Source organism: Miscanthus floridulus, chromosome 9, assembly GCF_019320115.1.
Source record: "Miscanthus floridulus cultivar M001 chromosome 9, ASM1932011v1, whole genome shotgun sequence".
NCBI lineage: Eukaryota > Viridiplantae > Streptophyta > Magnoliopsida > Poales > Poaceae > Miscanthus > Miscanthus floridulus.
Window position 1 is genome coordinate 21,731,204 of NC_089588.1, and position 16,818 is coordinate 21,748,021.

General features: G+C 44.6%; 2 protein-coding genes across 2 annotated transcripts; both read left to right on the plus strand.

Moving 5' to 3' along the window:
- Nucleotides 1–428: 428 nt before the first annotated feature.
- On the plus strand, nt 429–3,504 carry LOC136479424 (uncharacterized). Its single transcript, XM_066477298.1, has 4 exons — nt 429–2,805; nt 2,915–3,031; nt 3,380–3,432; nt 3,486–3,504. The coding sequence occupies exons 1-4, from the start codon at nt 2,176–2,178 to the stop codon at nt 3,502–3,504; spliced, it is 819 nt and encodes a 272-aa protein (XP_066333395.1). The 5' UTR covers nt 429–2,175.
- A 4,689-nt stretch (nt 3,505–8,193) lies between these two features.
- LOC136481534 (uncharacterized) lies at nt 8,194–10,334 on the plus strand. Its single transcript, XM_066478863.1, has 3 exons — nt 8,194–8,327; nt 8,447–9,133; nt 9,274–10,334. The coding sequence occupies exons 1-3, from the start codon at nt 8,232–8,234 to the stop codon at nt 10,129–10,131; spliced, it is 1,641 nt and encodes a 546-aa protein (XP_066334960.1). The 5' UTR covers nt 8,194–8,231; the 3' UTR covers nt 10,132–10,334.
- The last annotated feature ends 6,484 nt before the right edge of the window (nt 10,335–16,818 follow it).

Sequence of the window (16,818 nt, forward strand, 5' to 3'; positions counted from 1 at the left end):
TCAGGAAAGCTAATGGCATGGAAGACCCGAGTGTACGCCAGCAATGTGAGCACACAGAATTGGCAACCGCACCCCATTATGGAGCAACAAACCATTTACCTCGTGCTCAACAGCACCCATAAAAAAGAAGAAAATAAGAAGAATCAACGTGGGAAGCCTAGCAGTGTCAACAATGATGGAGATTCTATTAATAAGCCCGGCAACACTGGCAGTGGTCGCCGCCCTCCTGGACAAAGCAGAGGTGGCCACAATACCAACGGATGTGGCGGCCCTCCTAGCCAAAGCGGAGGTGGCCGCGAGCGTAGAAGGGGATTCAACAATGGCAGCAATGGGAGCCCACAAATCCAACACAAGAACGCCTGCAACATTGGCATTGATGGCATCTCTGCTAGCAAATCATCAGAGGAGGCTAGCGATGCTGGCAGCAATGGCGGCCGTGATAGCAAATCAGAGGAGGCTAGCGATGCCGACAGCGGCAGCGGCCCTGCTAGCCAAGCCGATGAGGCCGGAGACGACACCAGCAGCAGTGGTGGCGATTCTTCTAGCCAACCTAGAGAGGCCGGTGATGGTGACAGCAGCGGTGGCTCTGCTAGCCAACCCGGGGAGGCCGGTGACAACGGGGATCTTGATCTACGATGCCAGGGCCACGGTCGACCTCGGGTGGAGCTATTGGCCATACATGCTGATCTTCATGTCAAAGGCACGGAAATCGTCGTCTTTGACGGCAGACGAGGCCAGATCATCTATAGGAAGGAGGAAGGAGAAGAGGAAACAGAACAGGTTTACATATATTATGTCTTACTAATTTGTCAACTTAGGGCTTGTTTAGATCCCCTTCTCTAAAATTTAGAGCTCTAAAAACATTACAGTATTTTAGCTCATTTTATAGGTCTAAAGCTCTAATGTGAGGTGGCTAAAGTTTAGAGCTAACTTTAAACCACCTGTTTGGAGACTTTAGCTCTAAAGTTTAGAGCAGCGGATCCAAACATGCCCTTATATTCCCATAATCGCTACAATTTTAGGAGACATAATCATTAGGTAGTCACTAGTCCATCAACCTTTGCTTTCGCAGAGCTAGAATCATAGAAGATATAAGCATTACTTATTATTTAATACCTCTAACTAATAAAAAAATTACTTAAAATAAATTGTATGTTTTTCTTTTTATTTATTTTCTAGCACAATAGGTATAATAGATGCTTTGTAGACTATATCTAGTTATCATAAACTTATCAATTACTTTTTTGCAAGTAACTGATCTGTATGTTTTTTCACCCATATTCACAGTTTTCTCTTTTCATGGCACCTCTTTATATTTTGATTTTTCAAATTTGATCTTATTAGTTGCCTCAAATTTTTATACTCAAACTAAGGTGAAACTCTTGTGCTTATTATATTTTTTATAAAAATTTTCTTTGTTTTTATTAAAAATAAGAAATCTTTAGATGTTCATATTTACTAGTAATACCAACAACTAATAAAAAATTATATTAATCTGCGCATTTTGTTTCTCTTTGTTCATTTTTCTAACAAAATACAGATATATAGATGATAAACTTATTAATTACTTATCTATTTATTTTTACCTATATCTATAGTTTTCCCTCAATCTATGCATGGCACCTTTGTTTATCTTCACTAGTTGATTTTTTTTATAAATTATGGTGGGTTTTTTCGCCACCCATATCTCATGACGTCATGAATCGATTAAGATTATGATTTTCAAATTTGATCATATTAGCTGATACAACTTTTTATAATTAAGTTATTAAGTTTGAACTCTTGTGCTTAATGTATCTTTTTTAAATATCCTTTTGTTCAAGATTGATGGTAGAACTTGAAATGAAATCTAGAATGGGATAGCGGTGCTAAACTCAAGAGGATATTAATATCGGGGCATTATTATCATTGTTTACTCCAAACAAATCTCAAACACCATATGGTCATAGACACTATTTCTTAGTGCTTCTTGTGAGTATTTGTATGCAGTAGTAAGATGATGCCTAGAGTATAGAAAATTAAAGGCAATTTGTTTTTGATCATTGTGAAAATTTTGCAGAATTTATCTTTTCTTTCTTTGTGTATCTTGGGAGGATTAGAAATAGTAAGATGTCTACTGTATGAATCTTTTTTACAACCATGCCATATTAATCAAGCAGTGCATGCATGTAGGGAATGGTCGAGTTAGTTCTGACTGGACCCTACAAAGGCATCTCAGCTTCCGGGTGCTTCGCCATTAAAATTAACATCCCACCTGCCACTGCCAGTAGCAGCAGTGGCGATGCCGGTGGTTTCATCCAATGGGAATGGGACTGTTATGACCCCAAGTACGCCGCCCAAGTCGACCAACTACCCGTGAGCCATACCATGTGCGCTCCAGACAAGCGCCCCGAGGTAGCTGAGGTCATCTACGTTGTGATGTCAGATGCCCTGGAGGCCACAGTGCAGGTCAGGCTGCGACTCAAAGATGGGCATAACACTGCTGGCATTGGTGGTGAGATCACTGCACGTATCGACGGCTTTGAAGACAAATACAGGAGCGTCCTCTTCAGGTGTGCAAAGGGGACGCGTCAGTGTTTCTCCCCTACCGATGACGACTCGTGGTTCCTTCTTGAGCTGGCGAGGAATGTGGTTGCAGTGCCATGCGGCAGTGCGCTTCAAATAGAGGTGAACCTCCAGATTGAAACTGGCGATGGCAAGAAAGTTGAATTGAATAATGTTCCTCTCCGCTTCGCCAATGGAATTAGTTCCAGTAAAACTGACGACGGCAATGAAGTGGAAGTGGAAGTCACCTGGTACCCGGAGGTAAACATTATATTGAAGACATTTTTTTTATCATTTCTTATTCTTTTAACGAATACTAATAATCTTGTTGTCTACTGGATGATTATTATATACTACTAACCCACTGCAGATCGCACGACCAATAAGTCACCCTCCGGAGCAAATAATAACCAGCAAAGAGGCTCATCTGGAGAAATCTATTACTGCTCCGTCGTCGTTAGAACAAATCATCAGTGGTACACAGGAGGTAAATTAAAGGAGGACTAGCTACTATAGTGCTTGCGCTAAACATTGAAGACATTTGTTACTCCCTCCATCCCAAATTAGAAGTCATTCCAAGAATCTTGGAGAGTCAAAGCATCTCATGTTTGGCCAAAATTATAGAGAAAAATACAAAGATTTATGTATGAAAATATATTTAATAAAAAATCTAATGATACTTAGTTGGTATCATAAATGTTATTATCTAATTATATAAATTTGGTCAAACTTTAAATGCTTTGACTCTCCAAGATTCTTGGAATGACTTATAATTTGGAAACGGTGGGAATATCACTTTCCTTCTTTTAACTAAACTCTCGGGTAATGCATGCAGGCCAAAATGGTTTCAGGGCATCAAACTGTCGTGTACACCATCGGAGACGAATTGTCGTTCACTGAATTTATAATGGCTCTCCGTGGCATCCTCGCTGACCATCCAGACCGCGAGGATATCTTTGATCTCCACCACAGTTCAATTCTCTCCCCCACCAAAGAACACCCAGTGCTCGCCAAGCAACGTGCTGAACAGCCGGCGAGGTGGATTCACGTCAAGCTGCAAGCAGGGAAGGGAGAGAAAACGATGTCGACAACCCTAATCATGCGGGACGACAACTTGTATGTCTGTGGCTTCATGAACCAGCAAGGAGATTCATTTGAGCTCATCGAGAACCCAGATAGATCTGCCGATATACTCCCAGTTGATGAATACAATCCCCAACGCCTAAGCTGGGGTGTCGGTTACGGATCCTTACTGGACGTCGACACTGAAAGTGGTCTTGTGAGAATACTGGCGCACGTGAATACGGGCCAGGACTTCGCCAGGAATGCCGTGCACGTTCTGTCATGCTTCCCAGCTTGGGTGGACGATTGTATTCCTATGAAGTCACCCAGGTTGGCACTAGCGGGGCTGATCCTCATCGTCTGCGAGTCTGCAAGGATGAATCCAATCTACAATTTTTTTACAAGCTCGTGGGGCTGGAGCACCATGGTATTTTCCGACAGGGAATTAACCCAGGATCTGATGCGGTATTACGTGTTGAATAAATATGGGTGGATGTCACGCCAGCTGCTGGCATGAAAGAGTAGAAGATATGCCAACCCGCACCCCATTTCACTGCTACGAGACATTTACCTCGTGCTCAACTACCGTTTGGATCCACCTCATCAGGTCGCCGGCGCCGAGAGCAGCAGCAGCTTCATGGACCTTTCTTGGTCGCGACATCAGAAGGCTGATGGCGCCAAGGACCGACCTCGGGTGGAGCTGTTGGCCATGCATGCGGACCTTGGGGTCCTTGGCACAACCGTAATAGTCTTCGACGGGAAACGAGGCCATATCATCTATAGGAAGCAGGAACAAGAAGAAAAGGTACATGTATTAGATCATGTCTATTAACTAATCCCTGGTATCCATAATCTATATGAATCTTTTTCGCATGAAAGCAATAATAGATTAGATTATTAATGAAGCAATGTGCATGGTTGTAGGGAACAATGGCTGATTTGGTGCTCACGGGACCCTGCACAAGCATCTTGGCATACGGGTGCTTTGCCATCAAAATTGACATCTCAGGACCCTACACAAGCACTGGCGATGGCCGCGGTGGCGGTTCCATCAAATGGGAATGGGACTGCTATGACCCAGAGTACGCCAGGGAAGTTGACAAAGGACCCATGACTCGGACCATAAGCTCTTCAGGCCCCGGCCGCAACGTTGAGATCACCTATGCGGTGATGTCCAACGCCCTGGAGGCCACAATGCAGGTGAAGCTGCGGATGAAAGATGGGAACAACCCTTGTAGGGTCTACGGTGTTATTACCGCTAGCACTGGTGATTTCAAAGGCCAGAGCATCCTCTTCAGGCGTACAAAGGAGACGTCACAGCATCTCTCTCCAATGACGGACTCGCCGCAGGGCGTCCTGTATCAGCGGGTGCGGTCCCTCGAGCTGGCCAGGAACGTGGTTGCGGTGCCATGTGGTCAACGGCTTCACATAGGGGTGGACCTGAGCATTGAAACTTCCAAGAACCAAGGGGCTAGTATTAATCCGTGTTTCAATAATATTATTCTCACCTTCGACAACCGCAGTAGCTGGTTGAGTCAACGTCGTGAAGTGTACGGGTATGAAGTTGAAGTGAGCATTGCCTGGTACCCTTGTGATCAATATGGCCCGGGACCAAGGAAGGTAAACATTGGAAACATGACTGAGCACTCGTTGCTCAACACATTTCTTATGCTTTCCTTTTGTTTTGTTTTGTTTTTCGCTAATCATCAGATATGTCATGTGTAGTCTTTTGCTTGATCACTACTACATATGTACTGCAGATGGATAGGATTTGGCAACCTGACATATCCTACAAGGTTGGGAATGATGCAGAAGGATTCAGTACATTCATCATTGAGCTGCGTAGATTGGTGGCCGACCACCCACGCTGCAGGGATCTCTCATCCACAAGTAACAACAAAGTGCTCCGCAAAGTCAACATGCAGGAAGTCAACCTGACATTTCCTGACACTCACCGCATCCAACGAGAAAGTTTGTTTCACATCAAACTCGAAGCGGAAGCGGAGGAGGGCGTGGAAAAAACGTCATCGATAGTCTTAGTCATGCGGTGTGACAACTTGGACGTAATAGGCTTCATCAACATGCAGGATCGAGCCTGCTGCTACGAGCCTGGCTCTCGTCGGGTGCTCCCAGAAGAATATAGTTCAAAACTTCTACAGTGGTGGGACTACGTAAGGGACAGGGAGCAAATACTGGGCCCCGCGAGGCTGGGCAAGACCTTCATGGCAGAAGCCGTGCGCGAGCTATCGCACTTCACAGGTAGAGGTAGTGAGGAAGCCAAGCGGTCACTGGTGGGCCTGATGATCATGGTCTGCGATTCAGCGAGGATGGAACCTGTCCGCGAAGCCATGGCAGGTGGTTGGAATAAAGGCGGGACCGAACTTACCGAGCAACTGAACAATTACGACAGCCGTAACTGGAAAGTAATATCAAGAGCACTGCTGGACTGGAGGGATCACGCCTACCAAGGATGGCCTCAAAACAGCACGCTAGAGTCGATGGGAATCATGAGCCCAGAAGACGCACTAAAACTTGTCCCCCTCGGGTTCAATGATCTGGATCGGATATGCGCTCGTCGCAGTGCCGGCCGTAGGGGTAGGGCACGAGATGCGACGGCCGAGGGCTCAAGTGGAGGAGAGGCCTAAGCCCAGGTATATAAATCTGGTTCTATAATCCATTAGGTATTAGCAAACTAATGAGAAGAAATACATAAAACTGGTCAGGCGGTCTAAAAAGACAACATTGATATTTCTTTCCTAGTTTCCTTTCCCCACGGCCTTCGGGTAGAGAGGAGGCGAGGAGTCACGCTGCACACAACACACTCTGATCGTGAGTTCGCGACGTGCGTCTTACACACGCGGAGAAGGCGAGCCGCGCCGCCGCGAAGAGCTAACTACCGGAGACACGGACACGGCGCACGAGGACGGCGACCAAGCAGGGCTCCATGACGACGACATGTTGATTCTTGCCTTCTTATGAATTGCGATCACCGATCAGTTGTTTAGGTCCAAAATATTTTTTTCTTTTTATTTTTAATCCAAATTAATTATTTATATAGTAGTCCAGACTTCTAGTATTTTGTACACATATAGTCATATTTTTCTTCTAATTTAGGTGTTAGAATTTTAGAATGTTACTAAAGAAACATTTGTCATGGGTGAGAAAAGAAAACGAATATATTGCTTTTTTTTAATCTACATTATTTCTCGATAATTATCATATATCTACAAATATATTGCTTAATCTACATTATTCCTCGATAATTATCAGATATGTTAAATTAAAAATATATTATTGAATTTGCTTTCGTTTTACAAGTAAAATTAGCACCTATATATGATAAGATTTTATACATGATCGAGGGGCCGTTGCGACGAGATCGTCGACCACTGTACTAGACTTCGCCAAATTATATATGTTATTTGTTGTATCCCTTTTAATTTGTTGTCACAAAATCGGGCACTGGTTTATGGTTATATGGCGTGCGTGGCCTGGAAAACTTGTCGGGTTAGGGGCCCATGCATATATTTGCCAAATCAAGTACCCTTTTCCCTTTTTTAATCTTATTTAGTTTACAAATAAATAAATAAATAATGTCGTCCAGACATGATGCGTGTAACCATTGGAGCTAGTATTTGTCATTTGATTTTGTAAACCAGACAGCCCATTTGTTGAATAATGATGCGTCCAGACATGATGTATGTGACCATTGGAGCCAGTAGCTTCGTGTGGGCTGTGGCATGGTTCGGCCCATTTGTTGAATAGCACGGCAGGCAAAGCATCTTTATGCCTCCGTAGTCCGATCAAGTTTGTCCGTTTCTATTATTTCTTTTTCTTTTTCTTTTTCTCTTTTGAACACATAGTGGAAGATGTGCTCATGTGTGTGTTGTGAATGATATTGTCGGGTTGATAAACCCGGGGTCCCTAATAGGCCTGCTCCCTAGCAAAAGCTCGGCCCAGCAGACGACGTTGCGAACGACGCGTAACTCCTGGGCCGGCCCAAAAAACCTAACGACAGGCCAGAAGGACGGACTCCGGCCCACCTCTCCGGCCGGAAGGCCTGGCCAAAGAGGGACAACGCCGGCTTCCAACTCCGGCCCGCCTCTACGACCGGAAGGCCTGGCCAAGGAGGAACAGCGCTCGCTTCTGACTCCGGCCCGCCTCTCCGACCGGAAGGCCTGACCAGAACGCCTCCAAGGTCCGACTCCAACCCGCTTCTCCGACCGGGGATACAACGAACCCCTGCTCATAGCTCTTCGCCGACCGGTGCGATCGGAGCCGACTGGGACCTACCGACTGGGGACGCCCGCTCGGTAAGGACCCAGGAAACGGGCAGAGCAAGAAAGGCAGGGCTCAAGACAACCGCAAATACCGAAGACCGTACCCTGCATGTCTGCAAGCTCTCCCCGAGCGCATGGATGTCCTCCGCGCTCCAGCCATCGGCATACCTGCTGCAGATGGCGGCGAAGTCTAGGTCCAGGTGGTGCGTCGCCACCGAAATCAGCCTTCCAAAAATATTATGAGAACTCTACCATTTTGATAGTGTTGGGGTCGTAGCAATCAACATGGTCCTTTTTTGGAAGGCTGACGGCGCCAAGGACCGACCTCGGGTGGAGCTGTTGGCCATGCATGCGGACCTTGGGGTCCTTGGCACAACCGTAATAGTCTTCGACGGGAAACGAGGCCATATCATCTATAGGAAGCAGGAACAAGGAGAAAAGGTAGATGTATTAGATCATGTCTATTAATTAATCCCTGGTATCCATAATCTATATTAATCTTTTTTGCATGAAAGCAATAATAGATTAGATTATTAATGAAGCAATGTGCATGGTTGTAGGGAAAAATGGTTGATTTGGTGCTCACAGGACCCTGCACAAGCATCTCGACATACGGGTGCTTTGCCATCAAAATTGACATCCCAGGACCCTACACAAGCACTGGCGATGGCGGCGGCGGCGGTTCCATCAAATGGGAATGGGACTGCTATGACCCAGAGTACGCCAGGGAAGTTGACAAAGGACCCATGACTCGGACCATAAGCTCTTTAGGCCCCGGCCGCAACGTTGAGATCACCTATGTGGTGATGTCCAACGCCCTGGAGGCCACAGTGCAGGTGAAGCTGCGGATGAAAGATGGGAACAGCCCTTGTAGCGTCTACGGTGTTATTACAGCTAGAATTGGTGATTTCTTCAAAGGCCAGAGCATCCTCTTCAGGCGTACAAAGGAGACGGCCCAGCATCTCTCTCCAATGACGGACTCGCCGCAGGGCGTCCTGTATCAGCTGGTGTGGTCCCTTGAGCTGGCCAGGAACGTGGTTGCGGTGCCATGTGGTGAATGGCTTCACATAGGGGTGGACCTGAGCATTGAAACTTCCAAGAACCAAGGGACTAGTATTAATCCTCCGCCTTTCACCTTCTACAACCACAGTAGCTGGTCGAGTCAACGTCTTGAAGTGGACGGGTATGAAGTTGAAGTGAACATCGCCTTGTACCCTTGTGATCTATATGACCAGGGACCATGGAAGGTAAACATTGAAAACATGACTGAGCACTCGTTGCTCAACACATTTCTTATGCTTTCCTTATGTTTTGTTTTGTTTTTCGCTAATCATCAGATATGTCATATGTAGTCTTTTGCTTGATCACTACTACATATGTACTGCAGATGGATAGGATGTGGCAACCTGACATATCCTACATGGTTGGGAATGATGCAGAAGGATTCAGTACATTCATCATTGAGCTGCGTAGATTGGTGACCGACCACCCACACTGCAGGAATCTCGTGGCTGATCATCCAGATCTCTCATCCACAAGCAACAACAAAGTGCTCCGCAAAGTTCCTGACAATCACCGCATCCAACCAGAAAGTTTGTTTCACATCAAACTGGAAGCGGAAGCGGAGGGCGTGGAAGAAACGTCATCGATAATCTTAGTCATGCGGTGTGACAACTTGGACGTAATAGGATTCATCAACATGCAGGATCGAGCCTTCTGCTACGAGCCTGGCTCTCGTCGGGTGCTCCCAAGAGAATATAGTTCAAAAATTCTCGAGTGGGCGGGGTACTACGGAAGGGACAGGGATCAAATACTGGGCCCCACGAGGCTGGGCAAGACCTTCATGGCGGAAGCCGTGCGCGAGCTATCGCTCTTCACAGGTACTGATGATCATGGTTTCACATACTTCTACAGTAGTAAGGAAGCCAAGCGGTCACTGGTGGGCCTGGTGATCATGGTCTGCGATTCAGCGAGGATGGAACCTGTACGCGAAGCCATGGCAGGTGGCTGGGAGAACGGGACGGAACTTACCGAACAACTGAACAATTACGACAGCCAGAACTGGAAAGTAATATCAAGAGCACTGCTGGACTGGAGGGATCACGCCTACCAAGGATGGCCTGAAAACAGCACGCTAGAGTCCATGGGAATCACAAGTGCAGATGATGCACTAAAAGCTGTCTCCCTCGTGTTCAATGATCAGCATCGGATCTGCCCACCATACGATCTACAGTACCGAAAATAGTGGCTTTGCCACGGCCTCCATGTATGATATCACGAGATCTTGACAAATCTCGTGATTTTCAGACTTGGTTTGTTTTTTTTAGAATTTAAAAACCATTCGGCCACACGTTCGTGGTCGTGTTTCCTGAACAAGATGTTCGAAATTTCTTTTCATTTCCTAGGTAAGGCCTCACACCGGACTCAATAACATGAATATCATTTTTCTACTCATTTTATTCTATTATTTGAATCACTTGCAATTCAAATTTGACTTATACCAAAAAATTCCTTGAAATACAATAAATTAATTAAATATAGCAAATAGATCCAGAAATATACCAAATCTTAACATGGAGTACCACATGTTGTATGTGGACAGTAGATAAAGTTTTAAGGCCAGAAGAGAAAAAAGCTTATTTATTTACCGAGTGCAAAAAAACACTCGGCAAAATTATTTCTTTGCCGAGTGCTAAAGAAAAACACTCGGCAAACTTACTTCTTTGCCGAGTGTCACTAACGGACACTCGACAAACTCCTAATGGCCGGCACACTAACTGACGGATGTCCACATGGCGGTTTTTTTGCCGAGTGTCTCTGTTTTGCCGAGTGTTTTTTCCTAATTTGTCGAGTGGTCTTTTTTCAGCACTCGGCAAAGATATTGGTATGCCGAGTGCCATTATTTTGCCGAGTGTGGTTTCTGAAGCACTCGGCAAACAACTTTTTTACCGAGTGTTCGATGGAATGCACTCGGCAAATCTTTTGGCACTCGGCAAATCTGCTGTTTCCGGTAGTGCTAGACTTCGCCAAATTATAAACACATATGTTATTTGTTGTATCCCTTTTAATTTGTTGTCACAAAATCATGTCGATCGGGCACTGGTTTAATTTCTTTGGATTGCAACCCATGACATATTGTCTAGCATGAGCACACCCTACCACCACGCATGCTACACTATTTGTTATGACCAAGTATAGGATTCTATCCATTTTGTTAGCTTCTATGAATTTTGTATTGAATATTCTAGTGTCTAAGTAATCTAAAATAAAAAAGTTTTAGCTACAAAGTTTAACATCTGGTCAAGCACTACAACTTTAGTATAGAGCGTGACTACATCTAAGGTTCTTTCAAAAGTTAAATTTACTAGAAAGTGGGGTTGTAAGAAAATTTACTAGCAAAGTTCATTTTAACACTGTTTAATAGTTTCACGTAGGAGTCGGAACCCCAGCCAGTTTGCGTTGGAACTCCTGACCCGTCGGAAGTTCTGGCCCAAACTGTCGGGACTTCCGACAGTTGCTGACAAAGTGAACTTTAGTTTTTGTTGTAAATTTTTAGATACGTCTATTCACCCCCCTCTAGGCATTGTAAGATCCTTTCACAATTGTAAGAAGCACAGCTTGGGGAAGAGGAAAATGAAGAGCAGGGGAAGAACAGCACGGAATTGAGTTTGGAGGAATGACTTGAATTATATAGGAGTATTCGATACAATTTTGTTCATGCCGTGCTCAAGCTTCTCTCCTCTCTCATATAGTCTATCAGCTACTTGCTCCAGGTTGGGCTGGTGTAGCAGGAGTTGGGCTTCCTGATCCTTCTGGGCTGGGCCCCGGGTGGAGCGGTAGTGGAGGCCGGGGTCGAAGTGGAGGCAGCTGCAGGCGAGGCCGGGTTGTTGACAGATGCTCCGCTCCACGCGCCTCGGGGGCTGGGAAGCTGCCCCCAGCTAAGAGCATCTCCAACAGCTCCCCTTTACCGTTCCCCATCCCCATATAAAGCTGTCATATTGGGGTAGATAAGTTAAATTCGATGCTCCAACAGCTCCCCTTTACCATCCTTTTTACGGTGATTATCAATATCTCCTCCATCTCCCCTCAGGGGAGTTGCATCTACCCCAGTAAGATGGAGCCCACCCCAACTATCACCTTCTTCCCCACCGGTGGGCGCGACCGAGGCTGGGTGCAGCGAGGGCAGTGGCCGAAGCGGGCGTCGCGGCTTGAGCTGGGCTCGGCGAGGGCTGCTACCGGGGTTGGGCCCGCGGCCGGAGCTGGGCACGGCGGGGGCAGCGGGCGAAGTGGGCGTTGTGGTGGCTAGAGCGAATCGACGCAAGCGGCGAGGAGGTAGAGAGGAGGCGAGGAGGAGCGAATCGCGTGTGGCCGTGTGCTGCTGGAGTTGCGGCGCACTCGGTAGGAGCTGGGGACTCGACGACGGGAAGGAGCTGCAGCACGGTTGCACTCGGTAGGAGCCGCACTCGGGACAGGCGGATGAGATAGAGAGAAAAGGAAAGAAAAAATAGAGAAAATAAATAAATTACGACCTGACGTGTGGATCCCATGTATTGGGGATAATTATTGGTGATGTGTTGGAGTATCTCTCCCAGTATGTCAGAAAAGTAATATTGTTGATCACCAATATCCCTCTATTGTGGATGAATTATAGGAGAGCTGTTGGAGATGCTCTAAGCGGGATAGGAGCAGTGCCGCCGCGCAGGTAGGCCGCAGGGCTGCTGACCAGGCCGAGCGGCTGGTTGTTGCGCCGCCGCTTTGGCTGGGCGGACTGAGCTACACGGCCTCCGCCATCGCCGGATTCTGCTGGCCACGCCCCTAGTCGGACTGTGATGTCATCCACGCTGCCCCCTTTCCCTCGCTGCTGTGCGAGCATTGTAGTTCCAGATCGGGCATGTATCGTCGTGGTGAGCTCCTCACCTCAATGCATTTGTGCATGTCTTGTTTAGGTGCTGCAAATCGTGGATCTAGGGTTAGGTTTTGCTTTGCGACTCGTTGTTCCTGTTGTGACGTCGTTGTGTAGTCTCCGTTGCAATTCCCTTGGCTTGTAACCATGTGTTCCTATTCAGTTTCGTGATCCGCTGAACCACGTGTGCTTTTAGCTTGTAACCGATCCCTGCAGTTTTATGCAGTTAGTCACTGAGTTTGCTTGTGTTCTTAACTCAAAAATTCATTTCTTTGATGTTGTACATGTCTACATGATGGAAGAGTACTGGGCATGCGAGCTGCACAGAAGGCAATATCAAGATGACCAATGTCAAGGTATGACATGCTTGTATACTACTGTTGTATGGTCTGTCAAGTTGTCTTTGGTCTTTCTTTGATAACCAGAGCTGCATGCAAGCCTCTCAGCACCTAATCAAGGTATTTGTGTTGCGCCGTGGACACATTTTGTATAAATAGTTTGAGGAAGGTGCATGCTGTTGATTAATAGTGTGACTTTATGTAGAGTTGTTATTGTACCATTCTCTTCAATTGGCACTGTGATATATAAACTATTATGTGGTATATAGATCATGTGATACACATTGCTGCAATAGTTTGTTTTCCTTTATATGGGCTGCATTTGCATATTTTTCAGTGAGAAAAAAGCTTCCTGGAAATTTGAGATAGGAGCCGGTGACACATGTACAGTTAGTAGGCAAAAAACGACCTGACCTTGAGATAGGAGCTGTGATAAAAGACAACCCCTTGAAGTAGAAATTTGATCTCGTTTTTCAGGGAAGAAATTTATGGTCAAATATATATTTTTTGTTCCATTTCTTTTTGTTACTCGATGTAATCTTCGGCTCTATTTAGCTGTTCTATAAGCCGCTTGTGCTGATTTGTAAGGCTGATTTGTTTTGAGAGAAAAGCACTATAGCGTCACTGATAAGCCGCCTGATAAGTTCAAGCGAACAGGTTCGAAATTGTTTAAACTGTAGCTTGGATATGAAATTGCTGACAAGGAATTTGGAAAATAACCAATTCGTTCACAGTTTGTAGTGCGTAACTGATGAAGACTTGGAAGCATGATTGTCAAATGAGATATTCCCAACTTTGGTCATTACCCTACATACATCCAAACCAAATATCGCTGTGACAGAACCGCCCAATTTATACAAGATCAAGTATGGTTGTCCCCGCTAACACGTTGACACACCCATACTTTCACTCATATAAACCCGGTAGTCCGCCGAGTGTCCCGAAAGACCTCGGTAAATCAACATCACAACCAAGATCGCGTGATTAAGCAAATACACATCACATACATCGGGTTGCAGCGGAAATAATATTACAAAGGGGTTAACAAATAATAGTACAAGTTTGGGTTTCAAAACCGCTTAGTGAAAACAACATAGCTTTCAAATGATTACATTAATATAAGTTCCAAATATATTGCTAGCATAGTGACATCATCCGACAAAAGCATATAGATGAGAAGTAAGTATAGAATCACCGAGCCCACCGGTGGTTAGCCACCATCATCAACAGGTCGAGAACTTCACCTGCAACAAGGTGGGATAAACCCTGAGTACTCGAATGTACTCAGCCAGACTTACCCGTCGGAAACCAAAACAAATGACACCAAGGATCATGCAAGGCTTTCTTTAGTGGGCTAGCTGACTTGTTTGCGAAAAGCATAAGCTATCATGAAGAAACCATTTTAAGTACTTTGCATCATCTTTATTATGACCTATTCATCTAGGTAAGCCCATGTACTATAGCAATCACTTGATTAACCAATAACATCCAGTTACCAATTTAGATTTAGCATATCTCATACCATCCAGATAACCATCATTGTTCCATAATAATTACTACGATGCAGTAACTCGAGTCAAGTGCTCACTATCCAGGAGCGATGGCGATTCGAATCGATTCCTAACCAGCTGGTGATTTATTCCTTACACAAACCTCACTCACCCGCTAAAGTGAGATATTGATCACCGAGTCAACTTTCCAGGAATCTCGAGTTTGCCAGGAACCACATGTACCCGGGGGCCGACCGACTGCACTTTGGTCTTATCATCTCGCCCCCGTGTCCTACCACACCTGCTCCGGCACAGTGCGTTGCGGGCAATCTACTCGGCCCGAAAAATCTCCCAGCTTCGCGGTCGGAAGGTACTTTATCCGGCCAGCTAAATGTAAGGCATGCGTTCAACATGACTCGAGGCCCAACAACGAACGGTCCTTAATCGACACAGACGGAAACTAATAGCACCCCAGAACCCTGTCTGGTTGCCTCCAACTTTTTCCGTCCGGTCTCCAATTATCCATCACATATGGTTAATTCCAGGATATCATTCTTTCCATAGCTAAATTCTTCCAGTAACCACCTATAATGTAGGTGACCGGATATCACCGATCGCTACCGGTCTAAGCAAGGCTAAGAAGTTATTCGATCCTGACCTAACAGGGTAACATGGTAGTAAGGTAGGCAAGGATAGTAATAAATGCATCAACGGTTTCAATCAACTCCTACAACTTAATGCAACAATATATATAAACTCATATATATAGAAAGAATTGCTTTTATAAAGTAGGAGACTTATAATGCTCCGGGGCTTGCCTGGGATCCGACACAAGTCAGTTCAGTTAACTTGCACCATCCTGGTGACATCTCAGATCCTAGCACTCGCTTAGTCCTTCCATCTTCGGGATAGATCCATCAAACACCGTCTTCGGGTTTGGCTCCAACATCACGTCCTTCACATGGTTCATCTAGCGTACCTAAATGAGATGCAAGATGCATGTGTATGAATGTGATGAATGGTAACACAAGATGCATCACATAAGCATTCAAGACAACACAAGATTATGTAAGACATAGACACCAGTAGCTATTTAACTATCATCACACAACTAAGTATAGAGAGCAAGCACATCAAGCATGACACAAGTTTAATAAGGTCACAAGTATCATAACTTGATTATCAACAAAGCCACACTTAGCAATATACAAGCAAACAATTATAATTGGAATCTGTCAATTTCTGGACATGCAAACAGCAGCTATAAGATTTAGCTATAACTGGAGTTACACAAATCCAAATGACTTGAAAGAAGACATTCTAGAAAGCTTATGAAATTTTCTACAATTCATCTTTAATCATCTTAGCATGATTCTCAAGTTAACTAAGTCAAATATATCCATTTACAGAAACTGGTCCACAATTGACAGAAAACAACCATTTCTGAAACCCAACTTTAAACAGCTATAACTCTTAAACTACTTGGCCAAATGACACCAAATTTTAATAGAAGCTAGATACATGAATTATCTACAACTTTTGTATAAACAAGTTTCACAACAAAGCACATTATCATGAAGAACTTTGCTAAGTTCCCAGATCTGTCCATAAACCACATCGGCAAGAAAATAATTATTAACTTATGTTACAAATACATAATTAGGCAAAACCAACTTTACCAACATGTCACACATGACTAAAGAACACCAGAAAACCTAGTGTCCATGACCAAATAAATTCTTTTAATGCATTTCTTAATTTATTTTAGATAATAAGGTGACTTAATGAACATATACCAAAAGTGCACAATAACTTCTACAAAAATTACAGTGGCTCACATATCCTCTTAATAGTCTACTGTATAAATTTCACTCCATTTGGATATGTATAGCAACCTCTACGAAAAAGACAAGTTGCTAAAGCAAGAATTCATGTGAGAGCAAGATAAACCAATAACTCACTCATACTTCATCCAATACTCATGAAATTTTTACCACACATCAACTATCACATGAGTAGCATGCCACAAAAATTTTACTTCATTTGGAGCCCTAGATCTATAGTTATGAAAAATAACAAATTCAACTAGCATTAAAACCTTACTGCACAAATCTATTTTTACCGCAAAATATTTAAACTAAAACATGCCATATTATAGATCCACTGCATAGACAATTTCACAAGGATTCCAAAAAGTCCTC

What these genes read in the sequence shown, in the direction of transcription:
- LOC136479424 (XM_066477298.1), top strand. Translation starts at nt 2,176, where the DNA reads ATGGTCGAGTTAGTTCTGACTGGACCCTACAAAGGCATCTCAGCTTCC. An exon ending in AAGTCACCTGGTACCCGGAG is followed by an intron (nt 2,806 to 2,914) that starts GTAAACATTATA and finishes AACCCACTGCAG; the next exon opens with ATCGCACGACCAATAAGTCA. An exon ending in TCATCAGTGGTACACAGGAG is followed by an intron (nt 3,032 to 3,379) that starts GTAAATTAAAGG and finishes TAATGCATGCAG; the next exon opens with GCCAAAATGGTTTCAGGGCA.
- LOC136481534 (XM_066478863.1), top strand. Translation starts at nt 8,232, where the DNA reads ATGCATGCGGACCTTGGGGTCCTTGGCACAACCGTAATAGTCTTCGAC. An exon ending in AGCAGGAACAAGGAGAAAAG is followed by an intron (nt 8,328 to 8,446) that starts GTAGATGTATTA and finishes GCATGGTTGTAG; the next exon opens with GGAAAAATGGTTGATTTGGT. An exon ending in ATGACCAGGGACCATGGAAG is followed by an intron (nt 9,134 to 9,273) that starts GTAAACATTGAA and finishes TATGTACTGCAG; the next exon opens with ATGGATAGGATGTGGCAACC.